The sequence below is a fragment of the Scomber scombrus genome, chromosome 15 (genome assembly GCF_963691925.1).
Source record: "Scomber scombrus chromosome 15, fScoSco1.1, whole genome shotgun sequence".
Taxonomy (NCBI): domain Eukaryota; kingdom Metazoa; phylum Chordata; class Actinopteri; order Scombriformes; family Scombridae; genus Scomber; species Scomber scombrus.
In genome coordinates, this window is record NC_084984.1 from 17,624,782 (window position 1) to 17,647,160 (window position 22,379).

The window sequence follows — 22,379 nt, forward strand, 5'->3', positions numbered from 1 at the left end:
TTTCAATATATATGCTGTCTTGTAACAATGCAAGGGGTGTAACAATACAATCTGTTCATTTTTTCACAGTTGGTTTGATACACACGATAGTTTCAACAAAGTTGCAACAGACTGACCTTATAAAGTCTGCCCATTTTTACCAGTCTTAGTTTTTAATGTCTTTTCTTCTAGGTTTTAGCAAAAAATGGAAATAACAAACCGCTTAAAGAGTTGTTTTCCTCCAAATTGCCAACAGTGTATTTTTTATTGACCCCTAAGTTTGTTTGTGCTGCTCACAGCCTTGGGGGTAAAAATAGTTTTAAAAATAAAATTCAGCACGTCTTTCCAAAAAGCTGTGTCCACTATAAATTAAACTACATTCACCTCCACTGTATTGGTGCAGGAGTAGAAATCCGATATACGCATATATATATATAGATAGATAAAACCTAAATTGGATACAGCTGGTGGTAAGTAAGAAAAGATGGATTTTTTTGTAAGATGAATGAACCGACTTAGCACATTTTTATCTACATAGGGTCAAAGTGAAGATTAGACAATGCCTTGAAGTCCTCATATAGATAAAGTGTGATGTCTTGGCTTGAGTAACATTCACAGATTCTCTTATTTTAAACATCTTCACAGGACTTTTTTAAAAAGACTTATCGCTTGTGAACATTTTTGGGTCATTAGTTGAAACCTCTGACACTTGAAAGTGTTAATGGGTGAAATTTAATTGCATCTGGATTTTAATGTATGCAGACACAAATAATGAGTGAGAACTCATCAGATTTAGTTAATATTGCTTTCAGTATGGCTGACACTTAGATGCATATGGTCACATGTTTTACCGCGGTAAATTCTGCCCAGGTACTTTGTTACACCTTTAATCAATGATGATGAAAATATCCTCTCACTTCAGGATGATGTACAGTCCACCACAGCTGAATCCCCCCCCTCCTTCAAGCCTCCGCCCCCACCAGGGGGGCAGAGGCATCCGAGTAGACAAGACCAGCTCAACAAATGCCCCTCGTCCGAATCCTCCCACTCAGGCCTGTACTTCACAGCCCCAACTTCCCACAACCACAGCAAAGACCCAGGACACGCCCCCACTTCACCCTCGCTACACCACATACGAGAGCACCCCAGGGACCACTCTCGGGAATACGCCGCCATCCGGAAGAGAGAACCTTCAGCCCCTTCCAAGAAAGAACAAATGACCGTCGCTCAGTTGTCCATGGTCTCCAAGCACATCATTGGCCCTTTCCCCAGGGTCCGGTCCCCCAACAGAGGCACCAAACCTGGGGTCCCGTCCCCCTCGCCTCCACCTCCGCCTCCGCTCCCCGCTCCTCATCCGCCTCCTTCTCTGCCCCTTAAGCTAGTGTCCATGTCCAAAGCCTCCACCGCCTCCTCTCCTGGCACTAAACAACAGTTTGTTACAGTGGAGGTTCACAGGCCCAACGCAGAGCCCGACGTCAACGAGGTGCGGCCCCTGCCCCAAGCTCGAGGTGAGGAAAGTAGAGCACACGAGGTAAAATGGTACAGACCCAACATGTATCTAGTTAACATATAACATTTTTGATTATTTGTGTTCTTTTCAATGAGAAAGTTGTGCGTACAAATAAACAGTACAAAAAATAAAGATATCACAAAGATACGTTCAACAGCAAAAACCAGAAGTACACGTATTGTAGACATCACTGGACAGAAAAAACTAAACTATTTGTTCGCACAAGATATTAATTCAAGGTTACAAATTACTGATTGGTGTGCACAAACCTTTTCGACAATCTTCAGAAGTATTTGTTGTATCTTTGCTAATCGTGAAACATTGATTAGATACTGCAGTTTGGATTCATTTACTGTCTCTGGCCAGATGCTGAGACTTGATGAGTCTTGTCTCTGTGTGAAGATGCTTTTAAATGTCAAGTGTATAATCTCTCCAAGTATGTTTACTTTGGTATAATGTGCTTAAATGAGCAATTACCCAGAACACTGTGTACGATTACACGAACTGCACGCAAAACATCACTAATCTTAATAAGCTTTTAATCTTTTATTAAGTCTAAAAATTATATCTTCTTCAGAACAAATGTAAAAAATCTTCCAGTGCTGATTGAGATAGGGTATCACATCTTGAAGAGAGCTGTTAAAGTTGATCTAAAAGAGTAAAACCAACAGATATGGAAGTGTTTGAACATTTTAACAGACAAATATTCAATGTATTCATTAACATTATGAAGGAACAGGTTACAGGTTGTTTACAGCGGGAGAATAAACCACTAATACCAAGTCTACCGATGTCTTCTCTCCCTCAGGTGGCGCCCTGTCTCAGCTGTCAGACAGCGGCCAGACACTCAGCGAAGACAGCGGGGTGGACATAGCTGAGTCAGGACACATCAACAAAGACAGCAGCTCCCATTCCACACGCACACGCCACCCCCGAGACACCCAGGGGGGTAGGGGGGACAAACCGGTGAGGGGGTGATTAGGCACAGCTTTGAGCCAAACATGGATGGATGAGTGGATTAATTGTTAAACTGCGGGGGAATACGAAAATGTGTTCAGTTAATTTAGGTGTGTGTGCTGATGTATTTCTATCTTTGTGAGGACCAATTTGAGTTTTAGACCCGAAGAGAACGTAAGGACATTTTTGGAAATTAAAACATCTTTTGGGAAGGTAAGAACCTATTTGGTTCTTATATTTGGTAAATGAGGATATTCAAAGTTTTGCAAAGTGAGAACAATTTAGGAAAGTGTGAGCCCATTTTGAAAAATAGGACATTTTGTCCACACCTTACTTCCTCTTAAGGGCATCTTAAAGATTTTGTTTTAAGGCTAAGGTTTAAATCATGTTTATGATGATGATGATGATTTAGCAGTTAGAGAATGCATAATTTTTCACCTGGTCGTCATAAGTATAGAAGTACAAATGTGTGTGTCAGCTGAAAAAAGCAGAGTTGATAAATTGACGGACTTTATTGCTAATCCTTCAATAATCCTTCAGAATCTGTTCTTAATCCTAATAGTGATGTTTTCTCTCCTCCCTCTGTTTTCTCACAGACTGTTTCCTCTGTTTCACTCATCTGTTTATTTCTCTTTCACGTCATTCATTCAGTCGAATGCTCCATCATTTAATTCATCACCCACTGCAGTGTAGCGTAATGAAATCGCTCTCTGGTTCTTATTGATTGATGGAAGGAGTAACAAGTAAGGATGGAATAGCCTGATTGTTTATGATGATAGGGCTGTAAGGGTCAATGTTTGTTTTAGATGATAGTTATTAGGCTGGAAAAGTGGAGGCTAAATGGATAATGGAAATGCATTTAATTGCCAAGGAGCAAGGGATTGAAATTGTGTTCCTGTATGACTATCAAACAAGAGTGTGAAGGGAAAGAGCAGAGAAACTGCCTAATAAACTTAGTCATACTTATGTCAATCAGAACACAGACTGAGCTCGTGCCAAATTGTGGGAAGTGTTGGGCAAGTATGTAAATTTGGCCCAGAGTGAGTCACTGAAGAAAATGTTGCAAACTACCTAACATGTTTTGGAGAAGGCTGAAGTGACGCTAGGCTAACTAGCTAGTTGTTGAGCCTCACACGTTAACTAGCCTCTCTTCTACTAGCTTCTGTAACCTGTGGTTGAGTTTGCTCTTAAAGGGGTTTATTTCAATTCCCAGGGTTTTCATATTTATATATTGATATGCATAACATAAAGGTTATCTCCTATTGAAAAAAAAATTGAAAAATTTAACAGAGGATATTTTGTTAGCATTCAACAGCTCATATGGGTCTTTAGCAGTGCCAGTAGTTTTGGAGTGTGTCTTAATTGAATGATAACAATGTAATGAACCATATATAGAAATGTATTCACAAAGAAGACATTAACTTCATGGTAGATGAATGATGCCACCGGGATACTGCAGTTATATTGCATGTTTCCTATAAACTATGCCTTTAAATAGTAATTTAAGTTTAATTCAGCACACACAAGCTTTACACAAGCTGACATAAAGGTGACTAAACTTAGATCTTAGATATGATTAAAAATGAGTTAAATGCTTAAAAAATGATTTGTCCTCTGATCTTTTTGACATGATTGCTTATTCATGAATATATTACCAGGGTTGAATATGCATGTGTATTACATATAGTCAGGACCTTTTATAAAAGGGTAAATCTATTGAGAAAACTTTTGAGCATTAAGTGCCTCCTGGAATAAATAAAGGTAGAGAAATATATGCATGCATTGTGGCACAAAGGGAAAGCAGACAATAGGAGGTTCTGTAATGTTATTAATAAATTCTGGATTTTTTTTAAAAAATATGCATAAATCATATTCTTATGGTTTGTGCTGTTCTCTTTCTCTCCCTCCCTCTAGCCGGGGCTGTTGGAGCCTACATCCACACTAGTGAGGGTGGCAAAGAGTGCCAGCACCCTGGGTATTGCCATCGAAGGTGGAGCCAATACTCGACAGCCGCTGCCAAGAATTGTCACAATACAGGTAAATCATGCAGAAAAGATAATGATAATTCAAATAATAACCTCATGAGGGTATTTTTCTAGCCTCCTCCTAACCCAGTATTCTTAGATGCAGTTGTCTAGATGTCATTGAACACTCTCCTCATTTTGTTGGCTGTGTTTTTTGTCTCGGGTGCTTCTTTATGATTCTCTGCGATGATACAGCGCCGACCTTCCAGGTGGGATTTGATGTCCTTCAAGACTTTATATGGATTCACACTGCAGCTGAACTCACACTGAGATTCTTGCTAATTCCATCTTCACTGGGGCTCTTACAAGGATGATTTCAGCATTAATGGCCTCCATGAGAAGGCTTGACTGCCTGTAGACTCTGGCAATTTACTGCAATTAGTTTTTCAGATAACGCAGCCTTTATAATGGGATGTTGATGTTTAAGGATAAAGGAAGGAGGTAGAATCAGAAGCAGCACCTAAAGGAGATTATCCAGCACCTTTTAAATAAAGACTAAGGGTTAGGCTCAGTTCAGATGTGTAAATGTTTCGTTTAATGATGAGGCTGAATAGATTGTAACTTGAATGTCCTACATTTCTTACATTTATTGCATGTCTTTACTGAAAAATGTTGGAATATTTAGATCCGCTGGCTATGCAGAGTGAAATCCAAATATCTATGAATGACAGGTTAGTCACCATTAAAGAAAGCTATTACTGTGTCTGGTGTGCACATATATCTGTCCACCACGTAATTTGCAAGTCAACAAAGCCTTAGCTCAGGACTATCTGTAGAACTAATCATTTTCTAACCACAGAGGAAACAGGGAGTTACAATTTAAAGATCAGTGTGGCGAACAGCTACAGACGACAGTCCACACCCCACTCAAAGCTGTCTCTCAGCCTCCCACTCCAAAGAGGCGTTGATTGGAATAAAAAAGGCTTGCTGATTGCGAGGGGAGGGATAAAAGGATTGGAAATCAGCACATTCAAAATCAAAGAGTGTACCGGAAGAATGGACGGCAAGAGAGAGTGAAGGATGCAAAAGAGTGAGAGTGGTCTTAATAGGGAGAGGACGGAAGAGGGGGATTTGTGCAGGTCTGGTGTTGTGGGTGGGTAGAGTATTTTGGGTGTTTGGTGCCTGTGTAGGTGGGGGGAAGGTTATTTATAGGGTAGGATTGCTGTGGGGCCAAGTAAACAAATCCCAGGACAAATGCAAGAAGATATCAGGTTCTTTTATGCAAGAAGATATCAGGTTCTTTTAAACTTTTTTTTTCTTCTTATGCATGTGTTTCTGGTTGTGTCTCCTTAAGTGAAAACTCAGCTTGGCTAATTTTATATCATTGCTATGAACCTCATCCGAGAAATAGATAAGATAAAATGGAAAACATTTGATCAAAGCATCTGTGGAGTTGTCTCTGCTGCAGAAGAAGATCTGGTGGTAGTATTGACTACCAGCATCTGATCTTCTGTGCATCCCAAAAGCCAACAAACTATTGAAAGAAAGGGGAAAATAGCCACTTGTCACTTTTCAAGAAGGCCAATATAGGCCAGGATTGTCTGTGACATCAAAAGTTATATAAGCACAGAGAGAGAGAGAGAGAGAGAGAGAGAGAGAGAGAGAGAGAGAGAGAGAGAGAGAGAGAGAGAGAGAGAGAGAGAGAGAGAGAGAGAGAGAGAGAGAGAGAGAGAGAGAGAGAGAGAGAGAGAGAGAGAGAGAGAGAGAGAAAATAAGAAGGCAGCCGATTGCTGTGGATAATGTTAAAGGAAACTATATTTTTTAAAAACTCATTTCAGAAGCTTTGGTTAACAGAGTTAAAGTTAATTTAAACCATTCAGGCAAGAAGATTGAAATGTTAATCAAGTTAAAGTTATTTATGGTCTCAGATGCTTCACATTTTAAATTGCATAAATTCACTCCAAACTTGGTTGTTTGTTTTGCCAAGGTGCAAACTTTATTGATTACAAGTGAGAGGAAGCCACAAGTTACATGACACCCCTGCTACGTCCCTGAACAATAACACAGTAGCGCTTCACAGTTATTTAGAGACATTAATAACATGGCAGCCTCAAGGTCACTTGTTATGGATAAGGTGGGAGACTTTCTGCATGTTCAGTTTTCAAGGTGTAATAGTGAGCTCTGGAAACTTTGCATTATCACCCAGGGAAAGCTAACTCAATGTTATTAGGCCTTTGAGCAAGGTACACAACTTCAGCTCTTCTCCCAGTCAAGACCGAGCATCAAAATGATGCATTTGCCTTGAAAGTAAGAAAAAAAAAGTTTAGTTTGTTTCTGTCTTTATGAGACACATTGGTTCTTTTCAGGGTACAGATGATGGCATCACATCAAAGCCAGTGCATAGTTCTTTACCGTCTCTTTGCATTATTGAAAGTGAGCACGGTGGAGTTGAGACAAAGCGAACCTCTAGTGTCTGTATTTCCTATCTGTCTGGACACAAGGGCCCTCGCCTCAAGTCACCTCAATCACAGCTTGCTGAGGAAGAAGTACAGATGAGTGAGCAGCTGCCTGCTGGCCGGACGTTATCAGTCCCCATCACCACGTCCTGAAGCGACAGCCTGTTATCACCGCCATCTACCCATCGTGACGACCGACTGTTCCTGTAGCTCAGGGTAATTGTCGTAGGCCCAGTAAATAAGATAATGCAGTCCTGGTGGGGAAGGCGTGCTGGTGTTTCTAGCCATGGTAGCTTCACATAATGAGGTCAGCTGTCATGAGAAGGAGGAGGATAAAACTGGCAAAAAAGAAAAGCATGATGTGATATCTTGGTGTGTTAATAAGACCACAAGAGGAGCCTGTGTTTTTCTTCAATAGGTATGTATTCTGGTCGATTTGGGGATTTAAATTAAGTTTAAGGTTGCTGACAGACACAACTCTAACATTTTATTGCCTGGCAAAATTGATGTATCTTAGCAAACATAGCATATTTATACATCCAGTAGAGACAGGCTTTCTAATCAATTTGAAGGGGTTTGTGTCCATTGGATTGATGTTGCCAAATATTCACTTTCCTTTTACTGTAGTTCTGGTTTCGTCAAGCCATGAGAAACATTTCTGGCTCTTGAGCTTTTAGCTGTTCCATTTTCTTCTCCAGCTAGCAACTTACTTTGGTGGTTGTGGTTTCATTGCTGCATGTAGCATACAGGCAGCAGGTGGCAGGTTAGGTTGAGGTAAGGACAGTAACTGCTTGGTTAAGGCTAGAGAAAGATCATATTTATAGCTCAAAAGCCACTGTGTGTGTGACACAATTCTACTGCTGCCACATAAGAAAGTCCACTGGGAAGGAAGCAAAACCTTCCTCATTTCTTTTTTTCTCTAAAGTGTGTTGGCTTTCTTTAGTGTTGGTGTGTTTTGGTAATGAATAGTGGAAGAAGTGATTTGCTCAGTGGGTAGCACAACCAATCTCGAGCCAGGCATCAACATGGACCTGAATCCTCTCCCAAATTGCTATGATATTGATATTATTGCAGGTGGCAGGAGGATATGTGTGCAAGAGACTTGGCTTTTTGCTTCTCAACATCAACAACCCACTACCTCTTGCATTGGCGCTGAATTTTGACAGTGGACATAATTCATGCACCAATTCACCAATTCTCAAGTTGAATCCTATGGTTGTAATATGAGAAGTAACCATATGTGGATATCATTAAACTTTCCTCTGCCTTCCGTTATTAAAATATTTCTTGTCATCCAGCTCCAAAAGTCGGTTTGAGATCTGTCTTGGTCTACAAACTACACTTCCTAATTTTGGTAGTGTCATCAAAGGACTGTCAAAGCGGGCTTTCCTAACTCAGGGACCAAAGCAATCTGTTTGCCATGTTGCTTTCTTGCTAATGATAGAGGAAGGCAGACCTTCTTTCACACCTCCTTTTATTTCATCTTTTTTTTCTGTCAACTTTTTGCCTCTCAACATCAAGAACCCACTCCTTCTCGCATTGGCACTGAATGTTGGCAATGTACGTAATTCTTGCACCAATTCTCAAGTTGATTCGGTTGTAATATGAGACGTAACTATATATGAATATCAAACTTTCTTCTGTCTTCCTTGTATTAAAATATTCCTTGTCATCCAGCTCCAAAAGTCTGCCAAAGCGGGTTCTCCAAACTCAGGGACCAAAGCAATCTGTTTGCCATGTTGCTTTCTTGCTAATGACAGGGGAAAGCAGATGATAAAATAGCAGTGTATTTGGAGGAAAAACGTGTTTCACAATATGATGTTGGAATCAGAGATGTAGAGCTACTGTCATGAGGCCGAATATCATGCTGTGGAATCGGAAGCAACAGAGTTTGAAGGGGGAAGCGCCCACCGGACTACATTAGCTGAAAGAGAGGCATTGTGGCTGAAGTGACTTTGTAGCATCAACTGGTGACCTGTGATGACTGTCAGAATGAATGAAGACAGAACTGAAAACTCTACACTGCAGAATATATGGACTTATATTGAACTCTAAATACAATATTTAACAGTGCAACAGAGACTGTGTGTTATCTGCTTCAGGGATTGAACACAATTAGTTCCCTATTCTCTCTACCCGTGTTTCCTGTCTCACATTCCAGTCTGTCAAATAGAGGCAAAAAATACCCCCAACCCCAACGTCCCCCCCGCCAAAGAGCTGAACTGAGACTTACTCAATAAATTAGACCCAAATCCTTGTGTGTTTTATGAATAGACAGCAAATTTTGTCCTGTGCATGCATGCCTCAGGGTGTCAGTGACAGAAAACGTTTTTTTGATCACAGATGTGTTGGAATGTGTGAGGATGTGAGAGAGTAGTGTTGCATGTGAAGAGGAAAGCACTTCATTTTGTTGATCACACACTTCTCATTGAAGACGTGAGGCTGCATACATTTTCTGCTGAGTTGTCACTGTGTGCTTTGAGGGCCATACTGCAGGGGTCTGTGTGTATATTTAAGTATCTGTGAGACTGTGGATGTGATTTTGTGTGACAGGAGGTTTCTGTTTCTGTATGCTGATGAGGTACCTGCCACATTTATAGTGCAGTGCTAAAGTTTTAGGTTAGGCACTGAGAAAGATCTCATTTACTTGTTAAAATAGAACAAAAGTAAGGATCTCAAACTTTCATGAAAACACTTTATTGGTCTTCTTCGCTACAGAGGGAACAGATGGCTTTCTAGCCTTGGACCTGAGCTGCAGTTAGGCCCAGTTCTTGTATTTGATGACCACTTTTACTGTTGAGACACAGTGAAGCTACCTTTTTTTCCCTCCATGATAAATACACACCAAACTTTGAAAAACCCTGCAGGTTGTTGGACAGCCCGGATCACTTTTTTGATGCCATTTCCAAACCCATCAAAGACTCTTCTATCCTGCTGGTAGGAAAAACATTTTGTCAGCTGGAAAGTGAAGTCGATTTTCAACTCTTTTTACAACCTGAGACCACATGGCTTCAATCTAAGATGGCATACAGTACAGAATGTCCTTTAAGATTAAAATTAAATCAGAAACTTTATTAAATTAATTCAATATAAATATGAATCTTAATTTATTTTTTGATATTTTTTTGTTGTACAAGATGGAGATGGATGTGTTTTTTGTCGTTCCTTATGCATGAAATGGGAAAATGTTGTATATTTAGCTTTGAAATAGCTCATTAGTCTTCTAGAACACTTTTCTTATCCTTAACCCTAACTCTTTTCTGTAAGACCTGGTTTGTACAACTCAGTCAGTTTTTTTTCAAGATTTTGTTGTCATAGACATCTTTATTTATCAGTAGACCAACAGGAAACATGGGAGAGAGAGGGGGGTGTGACATAGCAAAGCTATGGGATCGGGATTCGAACCGGGCTCGGCTACGTACATAGCATGCGCTCTAACCACTCGACCACCTGAGCGCCACTCAGTCAGTTTTTAAAAATGGCTCATTTCAACTTGATGAATGACACCTGAATAGGTTTGTGAGATAGAAATATTTTCAAAGGCAACACGACCAAATTGCTACGTAAAGCTACCTGTATGTCGGCAAGTTTTACTCACAAAAAAGTCACCAAAGAGTAAGATGTAGGACTCTAAGGAGACTCCATGTGCTGTTTTTGTTAATACGCAGACAAAATTATATCCAAATGTATTCAGATGAAAGCCATAATTTTTTTCCCTATTTGGTTAAGATATTGTACATGACTTGTACAGGCCTGAACCATCCATTCATTTTGTCCATGCCAAAGAGAAACTTTCTAAATTAAAGAAAATTGGTGGGCCTTCTGTTTTTTTAATCCGTTCTTAAAATGAAAACACTAAAGTTCTCTTAGAATTCACCTTGTCTTTTTCTGTCTGTCTTTCTCTCTCTCAGAGGGGTGGTTCAGCTCATAACTGCGGCCAGCTGAAGGTGGGTCAGGTGATCCTGGAGGTAAACGGGAATTCCCTGAGGGGCCGTGAGCACAAGGACGCTGCACGCCTCATTGCCGAGGCCTTCAAGACCAAAGAGAGGGACTACGTGGACTTCCTGGTGACCGAGTTCAATGTAGCGCTATAGCTTATTCGGAGTAGGAGAGGGGGACGATGACGAGGGAAGCAACAGCAACGAGGGGCAAGACTTTCAAGCGTCTATTGATTTAAATGGCACAACTCTTTTAGACAGACTGAAACAAAACCGCCACCAGATCTTTTCGCCCTTCTCCTTTCTCATGAATCCACCTCATGAATCTGGACACACGACACTCACACTTACAAGGCATTACTTCCGCCGCAGACTTTGTTCAGGATTCTCTTCAACGTGTTACCTCCCCACTGTGAGACCTTATGCACTACAACGGAAAATAGTGACACCTATATCTTTTTATTTGTCCTCTCAGTGTTAAAACTTGTGGATTTGCCACCGTTTGAAAACCACTGGAACTCCTCGTAGCACTCCCCACATCCCATGGTGAATTTATTTGATCTTTATTTTTTTTGCTTCTATCTGAGAGACAACTGCACATCTAAGACATTCACGCTCGACTTTACAAGCTCGGATTTGTATATGTAAAAATGAACAAATGTAGATACAGATGCATATATATATATATATATATATATATATACTGTACACATAAAGATACTCCTATATGAATTATAAAATCCCCATAAACTCCTTTGCATCATCAGCATATAGGAATATATTTCAAAGATGATGATAATTTAGTCCAGTTTAGCGATGCAGGACTCTACACATTTTATAGTGATGCTACCGGCCTGTTTGCATATTACCATCCTTTCATAAAAAAAGAAGGTGAGGTTAATGTGAATAACTCATAACATGCTCATGTTTTGTTTGAAAAAATGCTGTACATGTGACTGATGGCGATCTTTTTGGTTACCGCACAAATAAGCATAACATCCTGTTTCTTTTCCATTTCTCTGTGTGTTATCTGTATATGTGTTTCAGATTACATCCACACTAAGTCAGCTAGTCAAAATCAATACAACCAAACTCATAATTTAGTTGTTCTCCTTGACATATCTATCTGTTTTAGACAGCAGTGCAGACAGAAAGTACTGATTCGATAAAGGGTCGCAAAGGCTAACTGTTAACCGAGTGAGCTGCTGCTTCAAGGCATTAGTAAAAATCACTATTTTATGATCACAAAGTCATCTGACAACATAAATGCTACCTAATAGCAACACCTGTTCTGTAGTCAAGTTTCATTATCGACACTAAAACACAAGGCTGGGGTATTTAGATTCATACACTCCATACATCGGATTTGAAAAGAGATAGAAAAAAGACAGATAAGTTTCCAGATGTGGCCCACTTAGTGTGGATGTGCTCTCAGAAGAGATCAAATCCCTCAGCTTGTCGCTCAGCTCTTCTCCTGCTGCTCTCCCCTGCTGAATAACAATTGATGATTATATTTTGTAATTTCATAGTTTTAATTATATCCTCCCCGGGTAGCCGGTCGAAGCCATGCATGATGCTGCAATTATACCCAAGAGGGGAGTAATGAGACATTTAGAGGGCGACACTACCAAAGATTTTAGAAACACTCCCTCCACACACGCTCAAATGTGGAACGTGCATGCACACACACATTACCACCATTTATAGAAAAGCAATTAGGAGATAAGCAATCAGGTAGAGTGACAGATGGAGCGAGAGAGGAAGAGAGAGAATGAGAGAGCAGCTAAAGCGACAAATAAGACGTGATTGTTGTTGTGATTGATGATTTGCTTCAGGAAGAGTGCTAGCATTAAGAGGATGTACAGCAAATATCCTCCATGTGTTAGTAGAGAGGCTCATTATGCTGCAAGGTAGAAATATGAAGTAAATTGAGTAATTAATCTTGTTTTGTGTGTGTGTGGATATGTTTTATGTATGTGTTTTACATGAGTGGTGTGTGTCTCTGCTGGTTAATGGATGAAAAGCAAAAAAAGTGCTTGAAATAAGGAGACAGCAAAACAGACAAATGTAAATGTCATCAATGGAGCTGCTGCATGAGACACACGAGGAAATGAAGCAGGAGTCAAGCAGGGCTTTTTTGAAGAATACCAACAGGGCTATACTACGATAAATTGCTATGCAACACAGCTGAATCATTCGAGTGACAACTGACAGAAGAGAGAACATCGCATTCATGCTTTGTTTTCACAACATATTCCTGCTGTCAATCTTTAAAATGTCACGCTTTAATGAAGTAAAAACAAATGTTAGAGATGCGCTGGTAGGATTTAATTTAAAGGTCATACCCTTATAGAAAATATTTCTAACTTTAATTACCAATTTTGCCAAAACAAATATATATATTTTTAAGAATATATAATTATTTAACACATGAAAATCAGATTACGCTTCATTTGTCAGATTGTAATGTTTAGTTTTCTTGCATTAAAAAGCATTATATTGGCCATAAAAACCCAACTTTTCAAGCTGCATGAGACATTATCATCTGATAAATGTTCATTCTTGGATTCATTTTGTCACGTTTCTGTCCACCTATTCACTCTTCTTGTAGCTCTGGTTTGGTCGCCACCATGTTTTCTAGGGCTCAGGATGAGGAGACATGCTGTACGATACTGCGTGTATCATTTGCGACTAAAACTTGCTGGGTGCCTTCAAAACCAGACACGACTTCCACGAAAATATCCCTTTGCCTCACAGAGTTAAGAGCCAGTCGACATAAAAGTAGTACAATGATATTTATGAAGGAGTGAATCCAGATGAGATAAATCCTCTGGTGTTTTGTGAGCTTGTAAAGGACAGCCTGGACCTGTAAATCATAATGATATTTCAGAAATTAAGGCTTTAAAAGTACCAATAACTCCTGTGTGAAGATTTATATAATAGTTTTGTAGGTAATGCTGTCTATTAATAAGTCAACAGACTTGGTGAAAACACAGTCTGCTACTTTATTAATCTGCAGCGCCAGTTCATATCTGAGGGAAACTTAGAAAAAGCTCTGATATATATACACAGGTTACTTCTCAGTGCGTCCATTAATCTGATTTGGAGAAATGAACTGTGTGCATATTCAGAACATGATGCAAGCAATATCTGGAAAAAAGTGTGACTGAAGTCACTCGTACCACTTAAAACACTTAACATTCAGGATGCATCAGCGAGTGTGTGTATATGTGTGTTTAAGAGTGTGCATCTGTGTGAGAGCCAGAGCTAGATGGGGAGACGAGAGAGAGATAGATAGAGAGACAGTAAGACAAATGAGAGCTGGAGTGCGTCCTCTCAGTGGAATTACTCTCCGTTAAACAATCTAATGTGTGAGGGAATGACAGCCAGACGAAGGCTTTTGTTTTCTAACTTAAGCACTTAAACATCACACGTGAATCCCTGGCAGAGGAGGAGAGAGTTCATCGCCACACGCTGCAGTGGACAGCTTTTTTGATGGGATATAATAAAAAGGTAAATCTGTCCTGGGAAAACCACATACTTTACCTCCAGATTTGATTTGATCTCGATTGCTTTTTAATATCTTTCAAATAAAGTGAAGGATTCAATTTTCCAGTGGGTTGAGGGAATTCTCCTGTTTCTTTGTAATGCTAATAAAAAGCATTTTGGATGAATTTAAAACTGCATTGCAACAAATAAGGCTGGCTACCATCGGAACATTTTCTGGCTAATATACTTTAGTTCCAGTTCCAATACCAGAACAATACTTACTACCTCACTTTGAGGGGTATAAAAATGTTGTTCTGCAAAGCTCTTTAAAGGATGAAGCCAATGTTGTTGTATTAGGTTGTTTTCTTATTGTCAACAAATCCCTCAAAAAGGCCAAAACCAACAGTACATTAGTATGTTTCTCATTACTTGCAGACTTCTCTGCTCTGTCTGTGCCACTTGACCCCAAATTCACTGCTACTGAAACTCTGACTGAAAAACAGCAGCACATTTATTGGGGACTGTTCTGCCACATTTGGTGCTGTAGTGAGTATTTACTGCAGCAGGCACACACACGCTCACACAATGTGAGTCAATATGAACCGCAGTTTGCATTTTCATGGTTTTGAACCTATATGTCACCCAGGGCAACAGTGTGACTCAACTGATGTGTTTAGGTTTTGGACAGAAATGGAGCTCGATGACACAGAGGAAGAAGATAAATCAAGGTTTGGCTACACAGATAATACTTCACAGCAGAATCAGTTAATTGATGGTTTTGGTCTTTTCATAGAAATTGTTGACAATAATAAAAATATCATCAGAAGCCAAATTCTCAAAAGTGAAATGTCTAAAGTTGCACCGTCATATATGAACTTTGCCTTAATACAGTTTACAAATGGAAAATTATGATTCAATTTGAAACTCTCTGAGAATTCTCAAAGAATAAGTGAAGAAGAATACACATCTGAGTTGTTTTTGATACTCGGCACCTTCAGGTTAAGGTTTACTCAGCTCTTTAGAAGAAGGCTGATTTCTTAGTACATGGAGATACGTTGTTTTCAACAGGACTGCAACAATCAAGGAGTATAAGACAACTGCAACTTTCTCACTTTTTTAATCATTGTATTGACGCCACACTAACTGAGGCAAGTGTTTCAGTGATCTGAGAGTTAATGGTTCAATCTCTGCAGCAGCTATATTGTGTCCATCAATGCCAAAGTTCCCCTTGAGCAAGACTGAACCCTCTGTCTGCTGTTGGCTTTTACCCTGCTCTGGTGAAATGTAGATGAATGTCTCAAAGACAGTCAAATGTAAAAAACTGAGGTATGAGGAATGAAACGGTAAAGGAAACATTCATTATCGTATCAAAATCATCTCTCCTAGTCACAGACCACTTAATGAAACTTTTCACGACAGGATCCCACGGTGACCCCCGTCTTGTAGATGTGTCGATAGCGGTTCGGCCTTCTCTTTGACCTGATATGAAAGAGCCAATCCAGGAGGGGGAGGGATGATGGAGGGAAGCGATGGCAGCTGCTGACAATCTCATTAATCAGACGCCAAGACGGAGAGGTGCTGGCCTCGACTCTGACATGAAACACGACGGCTCGGGGCGCCGACTTGTTGCTGGCGTTGTAGCGAGAACGCTGACTGTTTGTCCTCCCTCCCCCTCAACCCCTGAACTCAGCTTCCCCTGCAGAACTCAGACTCATAAACCAACCATCCACCACCTGTTGACTCCATCAATAACGTGTATTTGATTCACTGAGTGTGCCTCCTGCTTTTTTAGCTGCACAAGTCCATTTTGTTGGTGTTCATTTTTCCACATCATGATGTTTTTGCTTTTGTTTTCCTGTCAATCAGTCCATCCTTTTATTTTTTTGCCCACTTCTTGCACATTTTAATGAGGAGTGTTGTACAATAACATGCTATTTATACAGAAAGTGTGTTTAATTTTTCAATAAAGATAACTGCATAAAAAAAAACAAGCTGTCTGCTTTTATTTTCACTGATTTTGTCCCTTAGTCTCGACCAATGAACGAAAATCTTAATGCCAGAATGATCCTTTATTTTTTCAGCATAAAGCCATCTCTAAAAAATAATTGGTTTTCCCATTTTGGAGTGGAGGGACTTCATTCACATGCACAGGCTTCAACCCCATCCAACACCTTTAAGATGAACTTTTATGCAGTCTACAATCCAGACCTTATCAGCCAACACCAGTATCTGACCTCACGAGCACCTTTCTGGATGAATAGGAGCAAATCCCTGCAGCCTAGCTCCAAAATCTTGTGAAAAGCCTTCCTAGAGCGGAGGTTGTTATAGCAGCAGATTAATGCTGTTCAACAAAAAGCTGTTCAACAAGTTCAGGTGTCCACGTACCTTGTTCAGTCTCGTGTGGCATAGATGACCCTGCATGTTGCACACACATGAGCTTTCTGCTCACCCTGGTGGATTATTCTATTTCTTTTCATTTGTGAACTTGTCTCAGTCTCTTTCAGGATGTTTGTTGATTCATTTCAGCTCATAATTCTCTGTTATTACTGTTCTTCTACTTGCCAAAGCTAAGATACTAAAGCAGCAATGAACATAATTATCTAGCCACCAACAGATGCTCTTAGGTTCAACAATACATCAATTTGATGGTTCAGCTGAAAAGCACAGACTTCATTGTATGAGTGGAACTTACTGTACTGAATTATACCTCCATCTATTTTTATATTTTTAACGATAAATGTACTTTATAAATAAAACGGACTCTACTTAAATCATTTATTGAGCAAAATGTCCTCTGGTTCCAGCTTCTCTCATTCAAAGACTGGCTGATTTTGTCTTTATATCTTTGTGTTGAAACTATTTCTAGATTATGTCAGTTTAGGCTATAGGAAATTATGATGGATATTTTTCACTTTTTCTAATCTTTTATCAACTAAATGATTAATCAATTAAAAAAAACAAAACAACAACCATACATTCAATGATAATGGAAAAACTGATTTAAATTCACCTGCTGTAACCTGCATATTATCAGACTAAATATTTGTACCTGGAGTATAAACGTCATCATGTCACCAGCTTGTCTTTCAAGAGATAATAGGGTGCTGACTTTTTTGTTTCACTTTTTTGTAATCTTACATGATTTGTATCTGATCCAACAAGGTCTGCAGCTCTGACTTTGTATTTTCCTTACAGCAGAGAATATACAGGCAATCCCTCCTGCCAGCCAGATCTGCCCCCAGGCATGATGTCTGAGACCAGGTTTTGAGTCAGTGGCAGTGACATAATACTCCATACTGTTTTGTACACTTTATAAATGCCACATCTACTTTAACATTTCTTTTTGTGAAGTTTGAATGATGCAAATAGTTGAAGAAATGTCTTCATATATAAGAGTTCTGTCAGGTTCATGGTCATGTATCTGTCTCTCTGTTTCTCTCTGTCCAGTTTCAACCAGTTATGATAAAATCTGTAACACATCCTACTCATCTTTATATCGCACCCACATGAGTCCCCTGATATGAGCCACCACAAAGCTTCAACAGGCTGCCCGCTGCCATTTTTCATGTTTTTATGTATTTAATGTATTTGCAGTAAACCGCCTCCCGGCCTTTTCTTTCAAGGTCAGAAGAATGCACAGTTTTGAAGCTTGGTTCACAAACACAAATATCTGAACCGCAGTTTCTTTTTTGAACATGTATCAATGGGTCAGTGTGTGCAAGAAATTTTAAGTATGTGTTTTCACTAAGGGAAAGCCTGTAGGGCGGATTGGTTGGGTTGTAAAGGGCAAGTTGGGTTTTTTTGGGAGTTTTTTTTTTTTTTTTTACTTTTGCGCTGGGGTTAACAATGTTCTTATGGAGTCAGTTGTTCTCCTTTACACCATCTATCCATCTATACAATTGTTGACATAAAAAAAGCTTCAACATGTGCAGATGTTTATACTACAGATTTTGTATTTTTGTATAATGCCTTGTGCAATGCCTCTAATATGAAAAAATCTTGCTTTTTTGTTTAATCCTTTATAATGTGTATGTGTATCTATGAGCAGCTGTGTCAGATTATCAAGATGCTGGATGATATAGAAAAGGTAGGAAACGGCGCCCTCTTGTGGCCACATCTATGACTCGCAGCCCTTATCCGTGGTTGTGTTTCCAATCTACATCAATCTACGCAAAGTCCCGCCCCTGTGCAGCCTTTTAGCCAATCACCACTCAGTGCTTGGCTCCAAGCTTTCTCAATGGACTATAATATTCTTGTCCTGAATTCCGCCTGGCAGGCAACACCACCTCCATCAAACTCCACAAATTAAACTGTTATATTTAGAGTAATGGTCATAGAAGTTTCACGTTATAGTCGAGGCCACTGCTCGGGATAGGTCAAGATTTATTACGCAGGTAAGCAGGTAAAAAAATGCCTGAAAGACTAAACTGAGGACACAAATGTGGCGACGCAACGGTGCCAGCTAAATCAATGCCACACTCCTCTAGACTGATAATTAGCATCTTAAATATCACAAACCCCGACTTTCCGGGATGAAATATACCGCGTAACACCTGCAACAGTAAAGTGTTATCATTACGTATTTCCAAGTTGTGTTAATGCGGTCTATTAGCGCTAGTTTTGACGCACACATTAGGAGTAAAGTGATGAAAACGTAAAACTAACTTTTGAAAACTGGCACTGACTGTTAGCTAGCCTACAGTTATCAACCGTTTTAACGGTAACACTACGCAGTTCATCACGGACTCAACAGCAATTACGTTTTTAGTCCGCTTTTAGACAAACATGTAAGCCTGAGAGGGTTACATGAGGAAAGCTGTCGGCGGTGGTTTGTTGTGGTGTGTGTGTGTGTGTGTGCCATGGTGACACAGGGGTGGGTCTTTTCTCCTTTTAGTTGTGCGGTTTTCAAGGCAACCTACCTCTGTTGCTGTGAAGTCTGCCAGTGAAATATCTAGTCTGCTGAAAGTCCTGCTAGCTGTGTCCACCAAATATACCAAATTATAAGGTAAGTTTGCAATGCAATGCTGTTGCTACAATTCACACCAAACTGGAGTTATTTGAAATCTTCTCTGTGTGTTTTGTCTTCAGAAACACACACATAGATTTTTTTGACTGACTGGTTTTACTTGGTTAACACTTGTTGGTGTTGAGCAGGTCTTTCCTGATTGCACATTACTGCAGCTTCTTCTTCTTGTTGTGGTTTCAGGGAACGTGTTTCACTACTAACAGCCTACTTAGGTGCAGTGATTTAAAAAATATATTTCTGATGTATCCTCTATGTCCTGAAACTGGATTAGAAACAGCTGTTTTAGGTTTCTCAGAGTCTGTGCAAGAAACTTTATTTTGTGTTTTTTATGTATAACAGCAGCACTGCCAGCCACACAGATTTTTAGAATACCATATGACTCTGATTTATGTGTGGATATTTGATGGATTACCAAGAAAAACTTGCTGTCTATAGACAAAATTAATCATTTTGTGGAGGACCAGGGCAGAGTTCACCTGTGTATTCTTCTGCAATTCAGTGATATTCTGTGAGCACACAGTAAGGCTGGGCTGGGTATCATTTTAGATTTTTAGGGCCTAGCTGATACTGGATTCTTTGGGCTGATACTGGTTTTAGGGAGTAAAAATTCCTGTATTGGATATTGTCTGATAATCATATGCAGATTCCGATATATCTATGATAAGCCAATTTCAGCCGATAATATCAGTTGACCCATACATCAGTCTGACTACTGTTAATACATGATTTTTGGTACTAACACATTATCACATTATGATTATGAGAACGTTATTCAGTGTAGAAATTAGTTTTCCATTAAACAAAATAAAACTTGTGAAAATTGTGTTTTATGACATAAAGTAGTTGTACAAAAACTTTGTAAAAACACAATATAACTAAAAAAGTCTTTGTGCTAAGGACACATATCAGTTAGTGCCAAGTTGGAGTATTGAAGTTTAATACCCATGCTTGATATATTAGTCAGTTTTCTATGATTGCACCTGCATGTACAGTACAGCAGAGGCTTTATAACGAGCTGCAATATGTTGACACTGCAGTTTCATTTTATGAGTCAATAGCAATAAGTTGATTGTCTCATGATTGATCAGTTAATTGTTTAGAATCAAAACTATCAGAATAAATATTTTGGTGTTGTTTGATTTACAATGACAGCAGCTCATTAATTAATCAACGAGACATAATTTAAAATAATTGGGCAGTTTTACTTATTGACTCCTCTGTGCTCAGCGTCTCTGTGTCCTCAGTTCTCTCTCCTTGCCTCCTAAGAAGATTAGCTGTCATATCTTAGTCACCGGGCCGTCCTAAACAGCTCGCTGTAGCTCTGCCAGACTCTGAGTTCAGCTCCAGCTACAGTTGTGTTTACTTTGCTCAAAATTCAGCCGGCATCACCCTGTAAAAAAAAAAAAAATGTAAAAATCGCACAGTGTCCCTGTTGGCCAGGCTGATTGGTTTTGTGACAGCAGCTTTTGGTGGGGCTGGGATGACACTAGAGCCTGGCAGAAGTTATCTCCCTCCCTTTCTCTGTCTCTGTCTCTCTCTCTCGCTCTCTCTCTCTCTCTCTCTCTGTCTCTCTCCCTCCCCCCCTGTCAGTCATTCTCTCTGCTGCTCCCTCTCTCTCTCTCTCTTTCATCTCCACCTGACAGTCAGGTGATTAAAGCCCTGCTGCTGTCTTGTCCGTCTTTTAGCTTCCTGTCCTAGATGTACGCTGATGACCATTGTCTGTTTACAATATGTGAAGCCCCCCCCCCGTATAGAGCAGCTTAATTCCCCCCCATCTGGCAGCTGAGACAAATCCTCAGCTCCTCTGGGGAGAGAAAAGAGAGCGTAAGCAGAGCAACAGGTGAGTTTCTTTTTGCTTTATTCTCATCAAAGAGAAGCTAAATTCCAGCAGTTATAGAAACGCTTTAGCTGTGTTACATTTAGAAATGGTTTGATGCTGCCCGCTGCTCCTCTGGATTTACTCTAAATTTTGTTGTTGCTGTTGGATGAACGTACTACAATTGCCCAACGTGTGTGTGTGTGTGTGTGTGTGTGTGTGTGTGTGTGTCACACCACCATCACCCACAGCTAAAAAGTGGCGGAGCTGTTATTGCTGGCTATAAGCAGTGAAGGTAGACATACTTAGACCCTGTATTTAAGTAGAAGAAGAAATACCACAATACAAAAATATTCAAAAAGTTACATTTATGCCAAACACCTCCTTTTAGAGCCTCATTATTTCAATAGATGGTACTTTGAGACAAACAGACAAACTTTGAAACAGTATTTTAAAGTTGTAGCTGGTTGAGGTGGAACAAATTTGAACTACTTTATACATTATCTGTGTTTTAATGGTGATAATTATGTTTTATAAGCTCATTGTATGTATTGTTTGTAAAATTCTGGGCAGGATAGGTGAAGTGAATAACATAATGTTTACAAATGTACCTCAAGTGTGTACATGAGTAAATGTTTTGAAACACACAGCAGCTCATAATCCATCTGTTTGTCTTCCTCCTCCAGACAGGCTTTTACTCCTCATCTGTAATCCCTTCACATTCTTGAGCCTGTTATAATGTGAGCTCAAACTCTTCTAACTCTGAAGTTATTGTTTGTCTAAATCTTCCTCTCAAGTTGTTCATTTGCGGGCTGCGGCCTCTCATTCCTCTCCGTCTACTTTAAACGTGTGGTGAGCTCGCAATGTTGGCTGACGTGCAGACACGCTGCGGATTTGTGTATGAAAGGGTTGAAGAGAGAGAGAGAGAGAGAGAGCACGATGCGAGCCTCCCGTTTGTTTCCAACACAATCAAAACAAGTGTCTTCGTGTCTGTGTAGAAAAAAACCTACTCTCCTGTCTGTCTGTCTGTCTGTGTGTGAAGATTGTGTGTCAGACACTGTAAGAAGCACCAGACTATTAATCTACTTGCAGTAATCTGGGGTATTGATGAAAGAAGCTAAAATGAGCACTTTTCTTAATGAGAGTCTGCACTCTGTCTTTTTCATCCCTTTATGTTTTTTATGCTGATTTTCTTGCATTAAGTTGACAGTTTAAATGTGTTCCTTGTTAAATAACCATCATTT

At 39.7% G+C, this 22,379-nt stretch overlaps 1 protein-coding gene across 1 annotated transcript in view; it reads left to right on the forward strand.

Annotated features, from left to right (window-relative positions):
* Nucleotides 1-10,960, forward strand: part of whrna (whirlin a) — a 124,732-nt gene extending 113,772 nt beyond the window's left edge. The window contains exons 10-13 of the mRNA XM_062434855.1: nucleotides 902-1,487; nucleotides 2,298-2,455; nucleotides 4,361-4,483; nucleotides 10,778-10,960. Coding sequence (XP_062290839.1) covers nucleotides 902-1,487; nucleotides 2,298-2,455; nucleotides 4,361-4,483; nucleotides 10,778-10,960 — 1,050 coding nt within the window. The remainder of the gene's footprint in view (nucleotides 1-901; nucleotides 1,488-2,297; nucleotides 2,456-4,360; nucleotides 4,484-10,777) is intronic.
* Nucleotides 10,961-22,379: the final 11,419 nt, after the last annotated feature.